We start from the raw sequence: 25,435 nt of genomic DNA on the forward strand, positions 1-25,435 counted from the left end.
CCTTTATCATTATTAAAAATTGCTTAACTTCCTCAGTAAATTTTTCTGGATCAATATCAGTCTCATAAGTTTGTAAAATTTTATCAATACTAGTCTTGTACTTGTCTTGATCTATATCTTCCTTCAAAAAAATGGCAAACATATCTAATATGCCGAAATAGCTTTTTGTTCTTTCATTAATTTCCAAAATTAGCTTATCACAAATGACATTAAAAGTGTTCACAGCGAAATTTTCTTTCCCATGTAATATAATCTCATTGTTAGACTGTGAAACTTTGTCACTCATTTTTTTTCGTTTTTTAACTCTTTCCTTTTCATTTTTAAATTTTGTCTCATCTGTTAATAAATTCGCTTCTTCATTTACAGCAGCAAAACTATTTCTTATATCTAAAATAAAACCAACTAAAGTGTGTAACAATTATTAGCTAAAATCAAATCCATATCAGGATCTTGTAGAGATTTACTAGTAGCATTTATTCGTTGTAAAGTTTTGTCCCACATAACTGTTAAAATTGCTGTTTCTGGTTTGTCAAAATGTTCAGCCAATGATGAGCTCTCTAATTTAGAAATAGGTTTTTCATGAGGAGAAATGGATAGTTCAAGTAATGCCTCTTTAATTTGTTTATATCCACGTTTCAAAGCCAATATAGCATCAACTCTTGCAAACCACTTCGTTTCACTTAGTCTTTTAACTACTAAAGATTTTTTTCTAAATGTTTAAGGAGTATACCCCATCTTCTTGTTGAAGATGAAAAGTAATTACCGTATATACATTTTGAATAAAACAGAAATATTGCACTACTTCCGGACAAGATTCCATGGCATAGTTGCCAATTAATTTTAAGGAATGACTAGAGCGCGGTATATAATGTGCAGAGGGACTACATTTTTTTCACCCTAGCTTTCAAACCTGTTTAGATACCTTTAATATTGGCAGCATTATCATAGCTTGCCCTCTGCACATTTTTATATCCAAAGATAATTCTTCTAATTTTTTTAATACTACCTCTTCTAAATATAAGTAATTATGTTGTGTAATTCTGATGAAACCTATAAATGTTTCTCTAATGTCAGAATTTGCAGCAACATACCTAAATATCATAGCTAGTTGGTCATTATGGGCAATGTCTGGCGTTGAATCGAGTATTATTGCAAAATAAGCAGCTTCCTTAATTTCTGATATTAATATTTCTCTTGTTTGTTTAGCTATTAACACAATGAATTCATCACAAGTATAGTAAGAAAGATAATTTGATCTGCCAGAACCACAGTTGGCATTCATTTTCATGTGATGTTTTAAAAAATAATCAAATTCACTTAAATAATGTAAACACGATAAATAATTTCCGCAAGAATCAGAAAAAATATCATTTGTATTTCCTCTAAATGCTAGCCCTAGTTTACTTGGTAATTTAATGGTAGCTATTATTCTTTTTAAAATAATTTTTAAAAAGATTTATTTTAAAATAAAATAAATAACTCTCCAATAATTTTCTTCAGATTGTATTTGTTTGATCAATTCGACTGTTTACAGTACTTGATATTCTTTTGCGATATGTGCACATCGCTCGTATATTCTCAGTAGAATGCTCGTGATCACATAAGGTTCGTGATATATTTCCGCAGTCATTAAAACCCCTTCATTAAGCTATTATTTGACTTAGAAAACAGTTTACAAACAAAGCAGTAAATTGCTTTGCTGGTTTCTGAAAAAATTAGTCACTCTCGTTTCTCCTTTGTTTCATTCACCTTTTTACAGTAAAAACGTGATATATTTACATTTCTGACATGTATTCTATTGCATTCTGTGTATTCTTTTTTTAAATTTTCGATTTTACCAACATTCTGGGGCATATTTATTAAAATATGCTCGATAAACTGTTCATTAATAGTAAGTGGCGACACTGCTATATCAGTAGGATAAGAGATAGTTTGCTTGCTGATAAGTACAGACTCCGATTGAAAATTTTCTTCAGAATCCTCTTGATTTGTTTCATTTACTTCTTTCTCTCCTTCTATGTTTTCCACATCATTTGATGTTCTTCATTTTCACTTTTATCTCCTCCTGATAATGATACCAATCTTTCATTTTCATTCCGAGAACTGTGAAGTACAACTTAAATTTTACGAAATTCTTCATTTTCAGAACGTAAGAAAGACAAAATTACCCCCTTTTGACTATTTTCTCTAAGTTGTTTTCTTTTAGTAGCTCTGGATTCAAATTTTCTTGGCATCATTGTGTATTAATCTATCAAAAGCGATATAAATATTTATTACATCCAAAATAAACATATAAATAAAATAAACAATTACGTTAAAAGCTTAAAAAATACAAAAATAGAAACAGTAGTATCTTGTTTTTGTTAAAATAAACGAGTAACAGTAAAATAAGAATAATAATTAATTGAACAATATATTCTTAATGACTGCAACAACTACTTTAACAGTATAATTAGGTATATACACTTGTATACAGTATACTGCTTTAGAAGTACTAGCCAAATAACGGTAACTAAACTATCAGTTTAATTACCATTTTTTGAAATTTTCTTTACTATTCTACGATATTTGACCGTTTTTTAGTGCACAATTTATTTATTGTGTCTCTTCCCAAAAATATAAACGAATTTCACATGTATACAATAAATATTAAAAAAATGTTGGTAATATTAAACTAACAACCTTGTAAGTCATTTTATATAAATAAATGACTAACTTATATTGATGGATTATAAATAATTATGCAACTTCTACGATACTTTATATTTAATATTAAATTTTCTAAATAATTAAAAATCTTTTAATGTACAGTCATACCCCAAAGTTACGTGGTAGGTGGGACCAACAAAAAGCATGTAAGTCGAATTTGCATAACACAGGTATAATTTTGCATACAAACATACAAAATATTAGTTAATCGGGACCAAAGGTTTACAAAAACACGTATTTTTTTAAGAAATATAATCATAATTGTAGTTTTTCGTACATAAAAAAAAGAAAGTTATTTCGATGTCAATGGTTTCATATAATCTAATAGATTAATCTGATGGCATGTCAGATTAATCTATTGAGCTTCCTTCAGGAAATCTGGCTTCAGAAATATCTCATTGGGAAAATAGCAGACTGTGAACTGTGCCCTGCGGTACTCATATACAGCTCTGGCAAAAAGTTATTCTCCCACGGCAAAAAGAAATACTTCCGAGCGAAGGTGCTTCGGGTAATTTGTCTCGCCTTTTCTCTTCTGCTTGGGCTCACCAAAAATGCCTGGACGACTGCCTCCTTTTCTGCTGTCAACTGGGATTCCTCTCTGTCAGCCTGGAAGCTTTTCTCCAGCGTTTGGAACATCTCCTTTCGGCAACTCGAAGCCTTCTCTTAAGACTGGAACCGGGAAGCCCTATATGCTTGGCTCTGTCCCCTTTTATTATGCCTTCTTTGAGACCTCACACAAAGTTTGTAACCCCTGAAGAATTCGGCATGATTCTTTCATCTTAAGTTTCAAGTTCGGTCTGCTCTTTGTTCTCTTCTATGCCTTCTTTTGATTGTAAGTTGCCGACCATCGAAAAGTTGTTTCAACCTTTCTGACTGACTTCGGAGGTGTTTACATGCAGAGCTTGTAAGCCTTTCTCATACACACAAAATTTAATAAACAACCTTTCTAATGCCGCCATGTAGATCTATTACATACAGCTCCACGAAAAATATTGCCTTTGTTTTTAACACTAATATATTCTTATTAAAAGTATATACAGTTGATTTCCAAAGGGCTATTTACAAAAACATCTAATACAAAATATACAGAGACAAACAAGGTTATTTTTTACAACATTCTTATGGGACTTGACTTAACTAAAAAATCGATGTAATGTGCTTTGGAATATTTAAGCTACAATTGAGTTTTTACAATATTGATAAGAACAATAGTCTAAAAGTCCAGGTAGTCCAGCAAAAAACCATCTGTGACAAAATGAAACAAGTTTATTTATTTAAAAATTCAAATTTATTAAGTATATCTTTATAGAGTTCATAATTAAAAGGACTCTAATAATAATAATAATAGATTTATACAGATGTGTCTCATCTTGTTTTGGTATCATCAAAATTATCAAGTTAGTCTGAAGCATTATGAATTTTGCTCTTTTATTTTTATGCTGCTAATATTTCTTCAAATGCGGCACTTTTTACAACAAAACTGGTTAAGTTATGTTGAATATATCTGTTTGCAAATATACTCAAAATCCCTTTGACCTAATAAAAAGGCAGAATGCTGATGAAACTTCATCAGCATTCTATCTGTTAAAATGCAATTACCCCCCCCCCCCCACACACACACCATTAATGGATTATTGTAGTTATGTTTACTATATTTCTTGGATTGACCCTTTTTTGCTGCACAATTTACTTATTGCTTCTCTTCCCAAATAAAAACGAATTTCACATGTGCGAAAATAAATAATCAAAATGTTTGTTTGCATTGGAAATATTATGTGCAATATTTATATTTTTTAAATAACATTTATTGAAATAAATATGACATTTTGCTTCCTTTCCTGGCAAAATAAGATTATATGGGTCGCACATTTCAATTTTAGGAACGATTTTTTTATTTATTTTTTATGAACAACAAATGGTGTTAAACTGCATTACTCGGGGTTTCCGATTGTGAGTCTTTTTAATTTATATCCACTGGTATTTTATCAGAGATTCTACACCACTGTCTTTTGCTTAAAACTGTAACAGCACAGTTACTTTTGAAAAATAATGAATTCAAACAAAAAGAAAGTGCGCATATGTTATCTAGCAGTATTTGTGTGTGTGTGTGGTGATAATTTTGGGAGGTGTGGTGATAATTTTAATCTAGCCATTAAAGATAAATTAATCCTATTATGAAAATTTTAGAAATAAAATTTCATTTTGATGCATGCACCTACACATGTTTCAAAAGATAAATTGTAGGGAAAATATTGCGACTTCAAAACTGCTGTATAATATAGAAATTAACTGAAAATATGTACATAACAGTTGACTTCATAACTGCCATTTATTTTGATTTGTAGTGAGTGATTAGGGGGGAAACAAAGAAAGTTGAAATGCAAAAACCTACAGATTGCATTTTAAAAATTATGCATTACATGATATTATTCAAGATTTACATATGATAACTAACCTTTGAAATAAGATTATGAATAAAATAGGAAACTTAATTTGGAACAGATGGAGGCTGTATTCATTTTTAGATTCGGATTTTCATGAATTTATAAAATAATTGTTTGCCAAAATAATTATCTTCAATCAAGTTTTTGGAGAATTTTAAAATGTATTGGTGATTAAAATAATTAGCAAAAAAAATTGATAGTGACATTGATCTTCCAAAGTGATACAATATGAAGTGAAGAAAGTATGAAAAACTATAATTATACGATAAAAACAAACAACAAAATGAATATAACTCATGGGTATTTGGTCTGATATAACTTAGATTCCGGTTGCCGAGCAAATGGCAAGCAACTGGGTTTCTTGCTGTAGGCCACAGAACGTAGCTACTACGTACACCAGACAATGTAGTTAAGTCTTCTATTCAGCGTGAAGGATTATTGCACCTTCTAATGGACATGACAGTCAAACTACACTTCTTATCCATGTTTTTCCTTAACAGGTGGACCTAATATTATCCAGGTTTGCTGGATGTGTATATACGTCCAGCAAAGAAATGGTATGCTTACATGGAATACAGAGTTCCTGTTAGTTTTATATTCTAAGGAAAGAATAATGTATTTCAAATGGAAGCAGGAAACGTCACAAATTTTTCAGTTGCCTCTAGTTTTTATATTATGAATTTAATGTTTAAAAATAAGTATTTTATTTTGCAACTATAACTATGCTGTTTTTTTAATTGTTCTTTGTGAGGAGTAAGGTTTTAAAATGAGGCCCTTGCTGCCTAATGGTAAATGCGGCCCTGTTTAATACCATGATTATATTGGGTTGTTGCAAATGAAATGGATGTTGAATGACTGTCAGGTTTCTACTGGTTGCTGAAGAAAGCAAGCGCTGAGGTATATGCAAATTTTTTGTCATGTGACAGCGTCACACGTGGGTGATGCAATTGTAGTATTTGTTTCATTCAACGAGCATTAAACATTGAATACTGCCGACATCAAGTCAGTCATAGAACCCAATCCATTAAGGTTGCTATACCTTTACAAGTTCAAAGTGGAAAATTCTGCAGCGGCTGCAGTAAAAAACGTCAATAAAGCATTCGGTGGAGGAACAACTAATGAGAGATACACTCACTGTTGGTTTGCAAAATTTTGCTCAGGAGATTTGAGGCTACAAAACAAACCCTGTGGCCATTGTCCTTCCTCCATTGATTCGAATGAATTAAAGGATTTAATTGAATCAGATCCACGGCAAACTGTACGAGAGATCACCCAGATACTAAATGTACACTTCTCAACTGTTTCAGCACTTGGCAATAATAGGAAAAGTAAGGAAGCTCGACAAGTGGGTGCTTCACGAATTCACTGATGAAAACAAAGCACAGCGTTTGGAAGTGTGCTCTTCTCTTTTAAGAAGTAAAGAAGAAAGGTTCCTGCAATGAACAGGGCTGGTTGTGGGAGGACTAGGGGACATCCATGGAAACTGGGCAAAAGTGTGGTTAGTAAAGGTGTTAGAGCTGGGTTCTTTACTTTTAGAGTAGTGAATGAGTGGAATGCGCTCCCTGAGTCTGTAGTGGATGCTGTGACAGTGAATGAGTTTAAGGCGAGGTATGATAGATACTGTATGAATGTCAGATAGTTGTGATGAATATGATTTGGGGCCTCCCTCGATGAGTCTAATGACTCCCTGGAGTTGCCCGTAATAATAGTAATAATAATAATAATAGTAATAATGAATTGCAACTGTGGATGAGAAGTGGATATTCTACGACAATCGTACACATTTGTTGCAGTGGTTGGGAGTGAAAGATGCTCCAGGAAGGACTCCAAAGGCGCCTCTGCATCCAATGAAGATGTTTACTGTATGGTGGTCTTCTCAGCAAACCAGCAATTTGGGATACAAAATTGTGCCTCATCCTCCATACTTTCCTGGCATTTCTCCAACAGATTACCATTTTTTTCTGCCACTTGAGCCATTTTTTGTCCAAGAAATGCTTTGCCAATGACTCATCAATTTATCGGGCAGTTGAGGACTTCATCACTTCCAGAGACACTGATTTTTACAAATGGGATATAAATGACCTTGCAACACGTTGACAACAATGCATTGAAGCTGCTGGCGATTACTTTGATTAAACAGGTATTCTTCTTCTTTTTCAATCGTCCTTAAAATTGGCCATTTCATTTGCAACAACCCAATACATATAAATTCCAACCAATTGAGGGCAGTTGAGGACTTCATCACTTCCAGAGACGCTGATTTTTACAAATGGGGTATAAATGACCTTACAACACGTTGGCAACAATGCATTGAAGCTGCTGGAGATTACTTTGATTAAACAGATATTCTTCTTCTTTTTATTCTCTTCTTTTCAATCGTCCTTAAAATCGGCCATTTCATTTGCAACAACCCAATACATATAAATTCCAACCAGTTGGTATGGAAGGGTTTCCAATACTAGCTGAAGGTTGCCTAGAATCCTGAAGTATGTTGGATACTAAATATTAAGTAGGCTGAATGTGTGCCATCCAGATTCTTGGAATTTTCATGCCACCATTATTGTTGATATCTGGTTGATAACTTTAACAAACCATGTAGATTGTAGTGCAACTTGTTTCTCTGTATATAGTATATATGCTCCAGAAAATGACCTTGATATAAAGGTTGAAACGTCAAATGTGGATTTTGGTTTATATTAAACTAAAGTTTTACTCAAACACGGTAGTTGTCTCCATAATTTTCTAAAATGTATTCGGATCACTATATAAGCCTAAAAGAAAGGATATATTTATGTATACTATTTAATGAATAAGTATCCTGTCCTGTCAGGTGTCTTCTCCTTCCAGGAGATTGACTACCATGTCCTATTATGTGCCTCTCTGCTGCATTCCTCATATGAGAGATAGGTCCAGTCTTCTATATTTTTCATCCACTCCAGTCTTTGTCTTCCTCTTCTTCTCTTTCCCTCAACAGTTAATTCGAGAAGTGTCCTTTGTAGGCAGTTATGTCTCAGAATATGTCCAAAATAGTGCTTTTCTCTTTTTAATTTCTTTTATCAGGTTCGTGTTTATGCCTACCATCTCTAGTACCAAATCTCTAGTAACAAAGATCTGTATTTAAGTTTTGTCGATTTGGAAAAGGCATATGACAAGGTGCCAAGAGAGAAGCTATTCAATACACTGCAGTTATATGGTGTCAATGGGGCATTATATCAAGCAATACTTAGTCTTTATTTGAGTTGTGAGTCAGCAGTTAGAATTGAAGGAAGTACAGGAAGATGGTTTAATGTTAAATCTGGTGTGAGACAAGGATGTACGTTATCCCCTCTGTTATTCATTATATATATGGATCACATTATGAAGGAATGTGGCATTAAACCTGATATCAAAATTGGAGATGTTAATGTCAGCTCTTTGCTTTATGCGGATGATGTTATACTTCTAAATAAATCCGCTACAAGTCTGCAAGATTCTCTGACTAAATTGAATAACTGTTGTAATAGATATGGTATGAAGGTCAGCAATAAAAAGACAAAGACAATGAAAATAGGCAGAATCATTGAAAATGTCAACTGTGTTGTGAATGGAGAACCTGTGGAACAAGTAAAACATTTCAGCTACTTAGGCACAATTTTTACTGAAGATGGTAAACTAAATATAGAAATAGACAACAGAATCAGCAAAGCTGGTATGGTGGGAAGTCAATTGAATAAATTCATATGGAATAAGAAAGAAATTAGTCGGAACACTAAATTAGCTGTATACAAGACTGTGTTCAAACCAATTTTAACTTATGGATCTGAAAGCTGGGTCAGAAGTAAAACACTTGACCAAAGACTAGAGACCGCAGATATGAGAGTCCTGAGAAAGATTAGAGGCGTGAACAGATGGCATCAATGGCAATATCATATTAAAAATGAGGATATTAGGAAAGAACTTGACATTGTCAGCATCCATGAATGCGTTAGCAGAGCTAATCTCAGATGGTATGGTCACTTAAATAGAATGGGAGAGGAAAGATTAGCAAAACAAGTGTTCACTGCCAGGTTGGCAGGAAAACGACCCAGAGGAAGACCAAGATATAGGTGGATTGATATGGTACAAAGTGCCTTAGACGATAGAAATATAAGATCTGATAATGTTGGAGTCTTGACAAGTAACAGACTGATTTGGAGGAAAATTGTGGATAGGAAGTTAGTAATGATGTAATTTTTTCATGTAGTACTGTCATATCCTGTACACCCCTTGAGGGTACATGGCAGGAATTTGATGATGATGATGATGAATCTCTAGTACCTTTTCATTTGTCTTTTTGTCTTTCCATGATATCCGCATAATTCTTCGCAGCATCCACATTTCAAAGGCCTCCAGTTTTTTCACACTCAAATTGGAGAGTGTCCATATCTCTACTCCATATAATAATGTGGGTCATATGTAATATTTTGAGATTCTTAGTCTTGTTTTCAGATTTTTCATATTGTTCAAAGTTGCAATTTCAATCCTTTTTCTAATTTCATTTTCCGTCCTGCCTTTCTCTGTGATCAAGTGTCTGAGGTATGTGTATGTTTGCACCTATTCTAATTTATTTCCTTTTATATTGATGGATATTTTTGGCATTTCCTTTTCTCTTGAAATTATCATGATTTTTGTCTTTTTAAAGTTGAAACTCAGGCTATACTGTTCACTGTACTTGAGGATTCCCTCTATAAGAGTCTTGAGGTCATATTTGTTTTCAGCTAGAAAAACAGTGTCATCTGCATATCTTAGGTTATTAATATTTCTGCCTCCTAGTGATTCCTTTGAGGTACTAATTTCATTAAATATTTCTTCTGTGTACAGGTTAAAGAGAATTGGAGACAAGACACAGCATTGTCTCACACCTTTCTGAACTGGGAATTCTTCTGAGGTCTCTCTATTTATTCTCAAAGATGCAGTCTGTTCTCAGTAAAGATTAGTTATTAGCCTAATGTCTTTTCCATTCATTGTTGGATTCTGAATGAAGAGAAAATAAAATTATTAATACTCCTTTCAGAATCCAACATAATCCACCATATCAAAGGCTACATTTGTGGATATTATTTAATGTAAATCTCTTGTTATAAACTATTATTCATATAATTATCTTTGAGTTTTTTTTTATTTAATTATTTAATCTAGGATATGTATTAATAATGAAAGGACTCTGTAGAAAAATAACGTTCAGATTATTTTATTTATTCCTATAATTAATAGTAGAAGAATTTGTGTTATTCATATTTAATTGTATATTTATCGAATTAAAAAATCCTTTTATTTTATTTCTGTATGTAAAGGTAAAATGTTATGTAATGCTTATGCATATGTACTGCTCTAATTGTTGTCATGGAGACGGAGTTAAAAGTAGAAAGCGCGAGCGTGGTAGCGCATGAGTTATGGGCGTGAGATGGAATTGATATGAGCTAGATGGTGAGAAGAAGTTTTGGCAGGAAAAAGTGAGGGTATATAAACGGAAAGCGAGATTAAACAAGGGGAGTCAGGAGAGTCAGGCAGTCAGCACTAGAACTGGGGAACTAGGGACTGAGTACAGTTGGAGCACTCAGCACAGCAACAGCACTCAGAACAGTACAATAGAGATGAGGAAATAATTTATTAGCAGTATGGAGTTAAGAGGCTGTAGTACAAAGAATTAAGTGCTATAATCAGATTACGAAGAATCGAGATGTAAATTGACAACTCTGAATATTGATATGGAATTCTGAAGTTAATGTTGAATTCCTGAGCTTTCAAGGAAGATTAGTGGAAAGTTGATTCTATTGCAAAGTAGTATATCAGGAATAAGTGAATTTTCTAGTGTAAGTGTGTCAGCATTTGTGATGTGCTGAGATTAAAGATTAAGTTAATTTAAAGAAGATTACTTTTGAAATGTGTAGTTCCAGTGTGATAGTTAACTAAAGTTTTAAGTGTGCCTCAGTGAATAATATGTGCAAGGATTTATTCCGGTAAGAGCAGTTGTACTTTATAGCATTTTAGAGTGAAATTATAAGAATTAACTCCTCCTGTTAAATCCTAACTTTAACTGTGGTGTTTATGCTGAAATTAGCTGAAGCTAGAAGATTAATAGTCTTCCCTCTTTAAAGTGATAACTAACTCTTGACTGAACTATGTGTTTTCTGACTAAGGGATAATTAGAAAATACATTTTTAAAATATTTGCCGTGAATTTCAGTGATATTGAACTTTAGAACTATCTTTTTTTTCATTAGGGAGAAATTAGATTTAAAAGCTCAGTATTTAATACTAAAAGTTAAAGGAATGTTATGTATAGTTGAACAGAGTTAATTTTGCATTACCTTTTAGCCAAAGTACGCTTAGGTATATATTATATAACCCTGCATTAAATGTTTTGTTTTATTGATTTCAATTTGCTGTTAGCCTGATTCTTTTCCACTGCACCGTTCATAAAATTATCGGACTTAGCGGGGAACCTTAAATGTTGATGTCAAGTTCGGCCTATATATAAAAATTAGACTGCTAAAGTTAATTAATATTTGATTCCACTATTTAGCATAGACTAATCTGAATATAGGGTGGCACAGTATAATAGAAATTTCCCTATATTTGGATTAGTAATCAACATACAATTAATTAACCTTAATAAGAACAGCGTTAAAACAAGATGGCGGATCAAAAGACAGGATGGACGATACAACATTCATGCCTGTTTTTGAAAGGATTTCAATTAATTACTCGTTGAATATTGTCGAATGTCTTTTTGTAATCTATGAAGCAGAGGTATACATACTTTTGTTTTTCTAGATATCTTTCTATGATGGTTCTGACATTGAAAATATCTTCTCTTGTACCTACATTTTCCTTGAAGCCACTTTGTGTATAATTTATTTCTGTTTATTTTCTTTTATTTCTTTCAAGAATAACATATAGGAGGACTTTTGGTACTTGACTGATGAGGCTAATTGTCCTGAACTCTTCACATCTTGTAGCTTTTATTTTCTTGGGAATTGGAATGAAAATTGAGTGATTATTGCATAAATTTGTTAAAAATTTCAGTCCTACTTCATCGAGAACCCTCAACCATTCTGCCAAAATATTATCTATTCCTGCAGCTTTATGTGGTTTTAGTTTTCTGATGGCATTTTCATCTTCACAAAGTAAAATGGGTGGTCCTTCTAAATCAGTGTTCAGGGATATTATTTCTTTGTTGCTCGTAAAAATTTCCTTGTGTATTCAATCCATCTTTCCATAATTTCTTTTTTATCCATTAGAATATGGTCTCTTGAGTCTCTGACACTTGCATGGTTTACTGCATTTGTCTTGCTTGTCATTTCTCTGATCTTTTCATACATTTCTCTGCTTCTTTGTTTTCTATCAAGGTTTTCTATGTCTGCATTTATTCTTAATCCATTTCTCTTTGGCTTTCCTGCATTCTTTTTTTTATTTCTTTATTCATGCTTTTTATATTCAGATTTCTTAACTTTTTTCTTTGTTCCATCAACTTTAATATTTTTCATTTATCCAAGGTTTATTCCCTTTCCTTTTTAATTGTGGGAGTGTATTTTGGCTGCTCTGTTGATGCTATTCTTGAATGTTTGCTGTTTCATGTTAATATCATCAATTGGTGTTCTATTTTCTGTGTGAGTTGTGGTGTCAGACTTGTTAAGGGATTTTGTGAATTCTTTTATAAAGCACTCTTTAACTTTTTGGTTGTTAAGCGAGTCTGAATTATAAGTTTCTCTTATGAATGGTTGCCTTGGTATTTTAAGTTTTATTTTGATTTTTGCAATCACTGGGCTGTGGTCCAATCCTGTGTCTGCTCCAGATGTTTTTGTTTGTGTTATTGCATTTCGGAATCTTTTTCTTATTATTATATAGTGAATTTGGATTCTATAGATGTCCCAGGGCTTTTCCATGTATATAGTCGTCTGTTAAGTTGTCTAATTTGCCTGTTTCATAGAGCTGACATTCCATGTTACCATTTTCAAGAGATTGCTCCTGGTTTTCAGACAAGGAACATCTGAGAATGACCTCCCCAGAGGGTTTGGGATATCATCTTCATACACTACCTTAGTGGTTCTTGTCTTACAATTCCCGGTTTCAGGTTCTTCTTCCCTGTAGCTATAAGAGCTGATGGTTGTAGGGGTCTCAACCCCGTCTCTAACTTCATATTGTGAGATGGTGTGTTTCATGGTTGACAACGGATAAATACGTAGTGAGGCTCCAATCTCTTCCACGACAGCTAGCCATAAGTCCCTTAGATGTCAGGAGCATGCCCTTGATATGTCACACATCTTGCTGTCATGCCATTGATCAGTCAATGTTGATATTCCTCTGCCATCTTGGCCATTTCAGACTTTGTGCACATAAAGGTTGACATTCCCTATTTACAGCATTCTATTTTGCTGATATCCTCACTTAGTCTGCCAGCCGAGGCGGTTTACCGTGGTGTGGTCGCAAGTGTGCACTACCAACTTCTTGGAGCCATAAGTGAGAATTGTGTGTATGTGAGGACCAGAGTCCAATATCCTGACCCTGAGATCAGCGGCTGATCGATACTAAGGTGCTACCTCTCCATACACCCTATAGGTTCCTGGAATGGCCTCTTGTTTAGGAAAAATCTCTTGCACATTAACTGATAACTCTTCACCAACTTTGTTATGATCATATCTCCTCTCCTTCTATTCACAAGGCTCTGTAACTTGCATTCCCTCAATAAGTATAATTGGTTAAGAATCTGAATTGTGTTAAAATAAATGTTTAATTTTTTATTTGTTAAGAAAAGTTCTTGAAGTACACTATCAGCATTTACATTTTACTCACCATTGCATAAGAAAAGATTTGGCATTAGGAAGAGTATTTTTATAGGCTACTTAACTATTTTGCTCTCTCTCTCAAAAAGTAAAACTTCCATAATATATAAATTTTAAAAAATTTATTATTATAAAAAAATTTTAATTTTTTTTTTTATTTTTTTATTATTTTTTTTTAACAGAAGAAGTTGCATTTGGTGGTGGTGGGGTAGGGAGTGGCAAAGTAGTATCAGGAATGATAATTTTAAATTCTTTCTTTTAGGAGATCTGTAATCAGTTAGCCAGACTAAGCATAAATGCATGTGGTTGTCTTGGTGGATACTTCCAGAAAGATGATCAGGCAACTCCTCAAAATCTTGGGGTACAGCATGCTCTTAATGCATTACTGACACCTTATCTTACAAAGCAGCTGAGTATACAGTCCTGTACAGAAGTACGTATGATCATGTAAATTTCTTTTAAATATATTTAACTAATCGAGCTATTTATTATTAACATTAGACCTCCATGGAATCAAAAGACTCATTGCAGGAGATCTACACTCTCATTCAAAAAAGATCATCTTGAACCACGTTTTGAACCCATTCACACTTTCAGGCAATGCATTCTACTCGCCAACTATTCTCCGTTCACAGAACTGCTCTGCACTCCCTTGCTTGCACTATCCTTATATAGGTTCCAGGGATGGCCTCTTGTTTAACCTACATCTCTTATTATAGGAAAAATCTCCTCCATGTTAATCTGATAACTCCTCACCAACTTTGTCAAGATCATATCTCCTCTCCTTCTATTCACAAGGCTGTGTAAGTTGCATTCCCTCAATCTGTCCCCATATTTTGCATTTCTAGACATAGTGCCAACTTAGTGAACTTCTCTAGATCTCTTTATGATATCCTCATACCCTTGAAAACCAGGCAACCAAATCTGTGCACAGTAGTCCATATGCAGCTCAATCAAGGCCTTATATAAGGGAACCATAATTTCTTTGCTTCTGCACGTCAAGGTCCTCCTTATCATTGCCATAATCCATTGTGATATACTTACATTTTTAGCAATCTAATCCCCTCAACTTCATCTCCATCCATCATTGCTCCCAGGTCTCTCATTTCTGCCACTTCTTTTCAAATCTCTCCATTTTTTTGTATACTCTACTACATCTCAATCTTGTCTAGCAAATTTCAAGACTTTTCACTTAATAAGCTGCTCTGTCCCCCCTCATAGGTCTTCCTAACTTTTCATTGCGTGTATACTGCTTCATATCTCCAGTTCAGCCTGTCTCCATATCATTAACATACAGTTTAAACAAAAATAATGTTTCTAAACAGATCCCTATGGCACTGAGCTAGTGACTTTCCTCTTTTCAGATATCCCCTCCCTCCCTACCCCATTCAGAAACTTGCTGGTACCTGGCTGACAACCGGTCAGTTATCCATCTCGCCAGTCTCTTCCCATCTTTTCAGTTTAGTTATGATTTTGTCATGTGATAATCTATCTAATGCCTTTGAAAAATCTGTGTATACCATTGTATATGCATCTTCCTTATCCAGGTGACTTTGTCTCCTTGTTAGAGTACATAAGGAAAGGCATTGCTAAAACATGATCTTCCCTTAATTTAAACTGCTGTTATTAGCAGTTTAATTATGCTCAAATTACTTTCTTTAAGCCATATAATTTGGCTATTTGATTTATTACTACTTTCGTATACTGGAATTTCCTTTTAATATGAACTCCACCCACAGAATATTATTGAAAAAAGTCTATAGTACATCGATGTTTGTGATTACACTACACTTGAGCACAATATTACAAGTTAAGAAATTAAATGTTATAGACACTTAAAATGATGGAAAAGGTAAGCATTAGGAAGGAGAAAAAAAAAAGAATTAATAAAAGTAGTCTTTCCATGAGATTACTGCAACTCAGAAGTTTTTATCATCACCATTATTAACTTCCTTTTATCAAGAGGTGTGCCAGATGTTATGATAGTACTACATGTTAAGTTTGCATTATTTTTATCCTCCTATCACCAGTTTTATTAGAGATTAATCTGTTATTTGTGAGGATTATAATATTGTATGATCTTGTATTTTGGTCTTCTGTGACATTCAGAAGACTAATTGCATTAATCCACATAAATCTTGAACTTCATCTTTTTCCTTCCATCCTGGCACCAAACAGCTATTTTGTTAACCATTTCTTTCCCATTCTGGTCATAACTTAGATTCATCTTCATTTTTTAATCGACAGTAATTTTCGCATATGTACGTGAGATAAGCAACTGTACCCAAAAATTGCTTTATAAAAAATGTTCCAAGGAAAATTATTTTTAGATGTTGAAAGTTTTTTCATTTGTTATACTATAAAGTAAAGATGCAGTGAACCGACCAGGGCTTCTGACCTAATGTCCAATCCTCGCCTTCTCAGGACGCACCCAATTAGGTATCTACATGGGTACTGAATGAACGAGGATGGGCCTTGAAATTTTTGATTTAGCCGACCAAATTGTATTCTTATTGGTTTAAACCATGATATAGAAGGATGGTACAACATGACAAAATTTCATGCCAGCTAGGGTGTTGCCTGGTTAAACAAGCCCCCGTTGTTTTCATGGAACCAGGGTGAACAGGAAAAAGTCAGCTACTGGAACAAATCCTGAAACATACACCCCAACTCAACATCACCAGAGTTCAAAATTGGTACTATCAACATAAGGAGCCTGAATAGCAAACAAATGGTGCTAGCCGAGGAATTGGATAAGTACCAGATCGACATAATAGGGGTGGCTGAAACAAAAAAGACAAAAACTGGTGAGATTTTTCTGAGCAATAAATACAAAATCTTATATTTAGGCAATGACAATCAAGGAAAAGGAGTACCCATAGTATTCAACACCAAATACAAGGCTAATTTCGAATGGCAGGCAATATTGAGTAGAGATGTGAGCAAATATCACAATGGAGAACTGGACAGTGAAACTTAATTGTGCCTATGGTTCCACAGAAGGTTCTAATAAGGTAGAAATGGAGGAATTTTTTGAGGCTTTAAAGAAAGCAACTGACACAATGAAAAAGGAAAAGTGGGTCCCTATTGGGAATCTAAATAGCAGAGTAGGAAATAATTGTGAGACATACAAAAATATTTTGGGAAAATTTAAAGAAAAGAGCAAGTTTAATAATAATTGCAAATACCTGTTGGATTTCTGCTTAGGACATGGACTGATTATTATTAACACGATGTGCTAACATAAAAATGTGCACAAATTCACATGGAGAGAAGAAGCAAGGAATAAGAAAAGTCTCATTGATTGTGTTATTGTTGATAGTGATATTAGTGATATTTTCTCTCTGGTGTAGGACACTAGAGTGTACAAAGGATTTGAAATTGGAAATGATCACCATTTAGTCTTGAGCAGGATAAAATTGAATTTCATATTGAAAAGAAGAACATGTAAGAAAGTTTTAAAGTGAATAAAAGTTGAGCAGCTCTCAGATGCGAACTATAGACTAAAATGTACAAACATTATTCAAGAAAAAAATGAAAGAGTTTGAGAACAGGAACCAAACCTTGGAGATTCATTGGCAAGCCATGAAGAAAACATTGATTGATCCAGAGAGGCATGTAGTGAGATTGTCTACAAGGATAGAAAAATCAGAACTCCATGGTGGACACAGGAAGTTAAAGAGGCAGTGAAAGAAAAGAAGAAAGCATCAAAAATTCCTGCAAATAAGTCAGCTTGTGCTCTTAGAGAATACAGAGACAAATGTAAGAAAGCTAAACAAAAGTCATGGGAAGAAATTGATTAGAGCATAGAAAATAAATATGAGGAAGGTGGAAAGGTATTCTGGAGGCTCTTAAAAAAGCTCAGAAATGGAGAAAATAGTGCTGTAAAAGGAATTAAAGATGATAAAGGTGACATGAGAACTGGAGAAAAAGATATCCTTGAAGTATAGAGTAATTAATTCAAAAAATTGCTAAATGAAACAAGCAGTGATGACAGTACAGTGGTAAAAAACACTCAACAGGCATGCCATCTGGAATACATATCCATACTTGAAGAACACAAAGTCATCAAAAGCCTGAAATGTGGAAAGGAAGCAGGAATAGATGATTTTGACCAGAAATGCTCAAGTATGGAGGTGTATTTACAGTGGCTGCACTGCATAGTTCAGAAGGTCTGGACAGAGGGACAAATTCTGGATGATTGGAGTAGAGCTCTCATAGTACCCATATATAAAAAGGGAAATAAAACAATGTGAGAATTTCTCTACTGAGTGTTCCTGGTAAGATTTATACAAGTATAATTGAGAAGGATTGTGGAAGGAAAGCAATGAACAAACTGGATTCAGGCCAAATAGAGGCTGTCAGGATCAGATTTTCACTTTACGGCAAATAGTTGAGAAATCACGGGAATATAACAACGATCTGTATTTAAGTTTTATAGATCTGGAAGAGACATGACAAGGTGCCAAGAGAGAAGCTATTCAAAACGCTACAGTTGTATGGTGTCAAGCAATATGTGTCTTTATTTGAGTTGTAAGTCAGCAGTTACAATTGAAGGAAGTACAGAAAGATGGTTTAATGTTAAATCTAGTGTCAGACAAAGATGTACGTTGTCACCTCTGTTATTCATTTTCTATATGGATCACATTATGAAGGAAAATGGTATTAAACCTGGTAACAAAATTGGAGATGTTAATCTCAGCTTTTTGCTTTATGCAGATGATGTTATACTTTTAAATAAATCTGCTACAAGTCTGCAAGATTCCCTAACTAAATTGAATAACTGTTGTAATAGATATGCTATGAAGTTCAGCAATAACAAAACGAAGACAATGAAAAGAGACCTAAGCACTGAAAATATCAACTGCATTATGAATGAAGAATCTATGGTACAAATAAAACATTTCAGCTACTTAAGCACGATTTTTAGTGAACTGGTAAATTAAATATGGAAATAGACAACAGTATCAACAAGGCTGGTATGGTAGGAAGTGAACTGAATAAATTGATATGGAATAAGAGAGAAATTAGTCAAAACACTAAATTAACTGTATACAGGACAGTTTTCAAACCAATTTTAACTTATGGATCTGAAGTAAAACGCTTGTCCAAAGACTAGAGACCACAGATATTAAAGTCCTGATAAAAGATAAGAGGTGTGAACAGATGGCATCATTGGCAATATCATATTAAAATATTGTTAGCATCCAGGTGTTGGAAGTTCTTTTTCCCCACTTGGTTAGACTATAATTAATTTAGTTTAATCCTTTATCCAAGTGTAAGCAAACAAAGTTTGCACCTAATGTATTTTCAGGACTGAGGCAACTCGTGGTAAAGGTGGACCAAACTCTCATCACTCCTTGTGTTAGTATCTTCCATAATGCAAAGCACATCTCCTTGCAGATATGTATAATGCTATGCATTAAGGGAAGGGCCACTACCCAGACCGGTTTCGACCTTTATTGAGGTCTCGTCAGTGGGAGCCAGACCCAGAGGTGGCGATATTACGGCAGAAGCAATGGAGAAGTCATATTTACCTATATGAGTTGCCAAAAGATGTCTCACCTTATTATTAAATTACTCTGGATTTAGAGAAAAATGTTGGAAGTTTTTTCCACTTGGCTAGACTATAATAAATTTAGTTTAATCCTTTATCCAAGTGTAAGCAAAGAAAGTTTGCGCCTGAAGTATCTTCCAGACTGAGGCAACTCGTGGTAAAGGTGGTCCAAGCTCTCATCACTCCTTGTCTTAGTATCTCCCATAATGCATTGCACATCGCCTTTCGGACATGTATAATGCTATGCATTAAGGGAAGGGCCACTACCCAGACAGTCAACTCATATAGATAAATGACTTCTCCATTGCTTCTGCCTTAGTACACCACCTCTGCATCTGGCTCCCACTGACAAGACCTCAATAAAGGTTGAAACTGGTCTGGGTAGTGGCCCTTCCCTTAATGCATAGTATTATGCATGTCTGCACAGAGATGTGCTTTGCATTATGGGAGATTCTAAAACAAAGAGAGATGAGAGCTTGGTCCACCTTTATCACGAGTTGCCTCAGTCCTGAAGATACTTCAGGCATAAACTTTGTTTGCTTACACTTGGGTAAAGGATTAAACTAAATTTATTATAATTTTAGCTTCCAGGAATGTGTTAGTATTGCTAATCTCAGGTGGTATGATCACTTAAACAGAATGGGAGAGGGAAAATTAGCAAAACAAATGTTCTCTTCCAGGTTGGCAGGAAAAGAATCCAGAGGAAGACCGAGATATAGGTTAATTGATAAAGTAAAAAGTACCTTAGAAGATAGAAATATATGATCTGATAATATTGGAGTCTTGACAAGTAACAGACTGATTTGGAGGAAAATTGTGGATAGGAAGTTAGTAATGATATAAATTTCGTGTAGTACTATAATGTCCTGTGGACCCCTTGAAGGTACGTGTCAGGAATTTGATGATTATGATGATGAAGAAATTATATTCTTGGTTTCATCCTTTATCCAAGTGAAACAAAGGTTGCTGAAATCTTTGTTTGCTAATTCAGAGTATTTTAGTAATGAGATGTGACACCGTTTGACTACTTGTGTATGGAAATATGACTTCTGCATTACTTCAACCTTGGTATCACTTTTGGGTCTGGCTCCAACTGATGAGACTTCATTAAAGGTCTAAACTGTTCTGGGTAGTGGTGACTTGGCAGAGTATGTGCTAGTTGACCAGGAAACCTTCTGACTCATTAACGAGAAGTTTGGACCCAGGCACTAACTGGTGGATGGCCTTCGGCACCACCGTTTTAACTGATGCACTCTCGAAAGGTATCGCTCTCACTTCATGCAGAATAGAGGAAGGTGGACAGAATCCCTGCTCTGCAGACCATATATGGCATTTGCCACTTCAGACCTCCATTAAGCCAGGTGGTGGTGGTTAACTTATCAATGAAGGACATCTACTACCTGGTATCTGGTTAGCATTTCCTCCAACTAGAAGGTATCCCTTTTTAGCAGGAATACTTGCTGGTTTTGCCAGAGTCCCCTTTGTGGAAACAGGTCACGCCTCAGTAAGACCAGGTTGACATGACATGGAGACTGTATATTGCACATCCCTGCCCATTAATGACCCAAAATTGGTCTGTAAGCCAATTCTTCATGGAAACTTCTTAATTCGATAAGAATATCTTACCCTCTTTCCACTACCTTGGAACATTTCCAATAGCTGAGAGATTACATGATTTCATCAGAGATCCTGCCAGTTTTCTTGCATGTTTTTGTAACAAACAGGTCATCCACTCCCACTACTATAGTACCATGAGCACCTTTCATTCGTCCATCTAGATTCTGATGTCAGCCTCTGTCATATCTGTAACTGCAGTATCTCCACCTGGATGATACGCTCATGCAAAGTGATCACTCAGTAACTCACCTGTTTCTTCTGCTTCTGTCACTTTCCTGCCAGTCATGGATTAAAGTTATCCTTTCATAATTTTCTTCTTCCTACTCACTACATAATGAAAAAACTTTAGGACATCTTTGCCTTGCTTAGCTATTTTTGTTTCATATTGTGATTTATCCCTAATTACCACATGGTTCACACTGCTTGCACATACTTTGTATTACCCTTGCACATGCTCATCACTATTTTCTTTATATTTCATGCATGATGTGCTTTATTTGTTGCTATTCAACCATTTAACTTTCACAATATATATCATCCTGAATCCTGAGTATAGTCTGATACTGCTTTCCTCAAACAATCCTTGACCACTTCCCATGCATTATTGACATTCTTTCCTTGTAACTTCCTGTGACATGGCACTGCTCCAAGCCACCTCCTAAATTTGTCATAATCACAAGTTTATGTGGAATTGTAATTCCACATAAACTCTTTCTTCACTGAGAATTCAACATTTAGCAACTTCCCATAACAAGATTGCATAGTTGTTTTTCCCAATCAGAGGCAAAGTGATTATTGTGTTTCTGGATACACCTTTTAATGTCATTATCAGATTCTTCGCTCAACCCCTTGCCCTCATTCATCACGTGTGGTTTCGGGTAATTATCTCTTGTAACTGTACAAATTTAATTTCTATCTTGCTAATCACTTTTTTCTTCCTCCAATCTCTGTCTTCATAGGTGCAATCACTTGTAATAATTGCTTAGCCTGCACTGATTATGCTAATCTGCTGATGCATTGCATTCACATCACTTTGTTCATTGCCTGTTCTATAACAGCAACCAACAGTATATTTCATTCTCTTGTTCTTACACCAGATTGTCTCAGATGAACCAGCTCCATGTCAAAAATCCTCCTTAACATCTATTTTAGTTTTATTTAAAATCTTCAGCTATCATCAGTAATACTCCTCTCTGCCTCTCTTATTCTCTCTATCCTTCCCAAAAATACAATATTCTTTTCCTGTAGCTGTATCATCTTCTGAGTTGAAATTCCTGTGGCTTGTTGTATCCATATTTTTTAATTAATTTCTGGTGAAAACCATTTCAAAATGTAAAATACTTTAATAAAATAACTAGTTTTGTACAGTCTTATTGTTTACTTCGTCATATTGAGACAAAACACAAATATAAAGAGATATTTTACAAATAGAGTTCTGAATTATAAACAGTTATTTTTTAATTCATTCAGCATGCTACAGATGTTTAATGTAGTAATGGGATATATATGCAGTTCAATTGTTACAAGACAGCATATCTTTTCTCACAGCTTAATTCATTGATGTGTAGATTCTTTATGTTTGCTGCCCAGAGCTGATTTAAGATGAGGCTTTGGTTTTTATTACACTGGGTTGGACATTGTATGATCTCTCTTTCTTCCTTAAATTTATGTATGTACTTATGGAAGTTTCTTTCTGACATTTTTGTGAATTGCCAATTGATTTGACAGTTTTCATTTGTAGTATGAAAAACTAATTCAGATTTCTGTGCTTATTTCTTCTCCATATTTTTCGTATTTTCTTTTTGACATATTTTTCTAGATAACCCCATCTGTGTAACATAACAAACACTACAGTTACAATAGATTTTGTATACTCCTGCTCTTTTCATAGGCTGATGAGGATGAAATGATGATTTGGTAATCTCAACATCATGGAGACTCTTTTATAGAAATTAAAAGGCAACTTTAAAGTTATGTTGCTTCTGAACATTTGCTATTTTGCTTGTAACATTTCTGACATATAAGGAAACTGTACCTATTTAGTTGGCAGGTTGTTGTCTTTGGGCATACTAGGATTTATTCAAGATGTTTTTAATAGTTTTATTGTTATCATTTTTGTTTGAAGACTGTCTTTAAGTATACCTCCTATCATCATTATGTTAATGAGAAAGTAACAAAAGCATGTTTCACAGTTGCAGAGAGATCAAGGATGTGCTAGTGAAGCTGTCAGTTAACAGAGGAGAGAAGAAATAATTGATTTTGGCTGGCACAAATGATTTGAAAGGTGAGAAATATGAACTGAGAGAAGATATGAAAGAGTTGCTGATAGAAGTGAAAAAGAAGAGAGATAAGAGTAGGGATTGCAAGTCTGCTGCCACAGGGCTGTATTGGAAAGAAGAGGCATGATTGTGAATGAGTTGATGAGAAGATTGTGCAGGAGGAATGGTGTGAAGTTTATAGATGTATAGTGTAAATTTGATGGCCAAAAGGATTTATATGTGCCTGATGGACTATATTTAAAAGGGTTTGGAGAGAGAGAGTGTAAAGTGAGAGGTTGAAAGTACAAACTCAGGGAAACTAGATGTAATAGGGAAGGATGCAGTCGAATGTGGATTCAGCCATGCCTGGTGTGTGTGTGTGTGTGTGTGTGTGTGTGTGTGTGTGTGTGTGTGTGTGTGTGTGTGTGTGTGTGTGTGTGTGTGTGTGTGTGTGTTCATAAATGATTATACAATGGTGAATGCAGTTTCACGTGTTTCAAATCCAGATGGGTTGGTAATGATATTACACAAGCGTAACTGTGGGTCCAAAGGCATGCTAAAATATACGTACACAAATGTCAGAAGTATCAGAAATAAAGGAGAGAAATTTTGGCATTATTACAGGCATTAGTGAGACTTTGTGAAAAAATGATATAAGGAGAATATAGGGAATAGGACAGTAGGTGAAGTATTGCTGATGATACATGAACTTCAACCAAATAATTAAAAATTAAAGGGGAATTTAGAGGTTTGTGAGGACAGGGTTCATTTTGAGGCTATCTGGTGCAAGATTGAGGCCAATAGGACAAAGTTAATTGTTGGTTGCTGTTATAGACCTGGAAGTCCACAAGAAGAAGATGCCATGTATTGTCAGATTAGGAAAAATAAGTGCAGGCTGAGCAATTATTATGGGAAACTTTGACTATGGGGCCATAGATTGGAGGGAGGAAAGGGAAGTAGGGCAGGGTGGAAGTGGAATTTATTTTCTATAGGATAATTACTGGAAACAATGTCATTGAGGGGCGGGGTTCGGGAGGGCTGGATCTGGTAATAGCATCAGAAGACATACCCATAACCAATGTAGATACTCTGTCTCCATTCAGGTAGAGCAACCATACAGTCTTGTTCTGGAAGGTTGATAAATATGCGGAATTCTCTGTCAAGAAAGGTTTTATGTTGAACTATGAAGCTTGTAATTATGACAGACTTAGGAGCCATCTTGCAGCAATGCCATGACTTAAGAAGCAACAAGGAAAGAATATCAGTAATGTGTGGAAAGCAGTCATAGATTGTATGTGTGGGAAGCAATATCAGACTGTATATCCAGAGTCAGGAGAATAAACAAAGTGAGAGTTAAGTGGATGACTAGGGATATAAAGCTAGACCTGCAAAAATAAAATAAAGTAAAATAAAAATAATAGCTGTGGAGAGAATGTAAAGAAAGAGGTGATCGGATATGGTAAAAAAAGCTCAAATCTGATTGAGAGAAAATTTGCTAATCAGGCCAGAGTAAATCAAAAAGAGCTTTTTCGTTTTATATAGCAAATAAGAGAAAGAATGACTATGAAAATATAACTTTAATCAGTGATTTTGGTAGAAAGTTGATAGCAGCAAAAGAAACAGTTGAGTTGCTGAGTGATCATAATTAGTTTAGTTTAATCCTTTACCAAAGTGTGAGCAAACAAAGTTTGCACCTGAAAGTATCTTCAGGACTGGGGTAAGGTAGTACAACACCGGGCAACTCGTTGCAAAGGTGGAGAAAGTTCTCATCACTCCTAGCTCAGTATCTCCCATAATGCAAAGCACATCTCCTTGTGGATATATGTAATGCTATGCATTAAGGCAAGGGCCACTACCCATACCGGTTTTGACCTTTATTGAGGTCTCGTCAGTGGGAGCCAGGCCCAGTAGTGGAGACACCAAGGCAGAAGCAATGAGAGGTCATCCCATCCTATAGGAGTTGCCAAAGGGTGTACAACCTTATTATTAAATTCCTCTGGATTCAGAGAAAGATGTTGAGAGTTTATTTTTCACTTGGTTAGACTAT

At 34.7% G+C, this 25,435-nt stretch overlaps 1 protein-coding gene across 1 annotated transcript in view; it reads left to right on the top strand.

Annotated features, from left to right (window-relative positions):
* The window catches only part of Rme-8 (receptor mediated endocytosis 8), a 1,025,705-nt gene that overhangs the window by 776,735 nt on the left and 223,535 nt on the right, over positions 1-25,435 (top strand). Inside the window, exon 38 of the mRNA XM_090414028.1 lies at positions 14,219-14,389. Coding sequence (XP_090270154.1) covers positions 14,219-14,389 — 171 coding nt within the window. The remainder of the gene's footprint in view (positions 1-14,218; positions 14,390-25,435) is intronic.

Source organism: Typopeltis vanoorti, chromosome 2 (genome assembly GCF_054136105.1).
Source record: "Typopeltis vanoorti isolate ZY-2024b chromosome 2, IOZ_Tvanoo_1.0, whole genome shotgun sequence".
Classification (NCBI taxonomy): domain Eukaryota; kingdom Metazoa; phylum Arthropoda; class Arachnida; order Uropygi; family Thelyphonidae; genus Typopeltis; species Typopeltis vanoorti.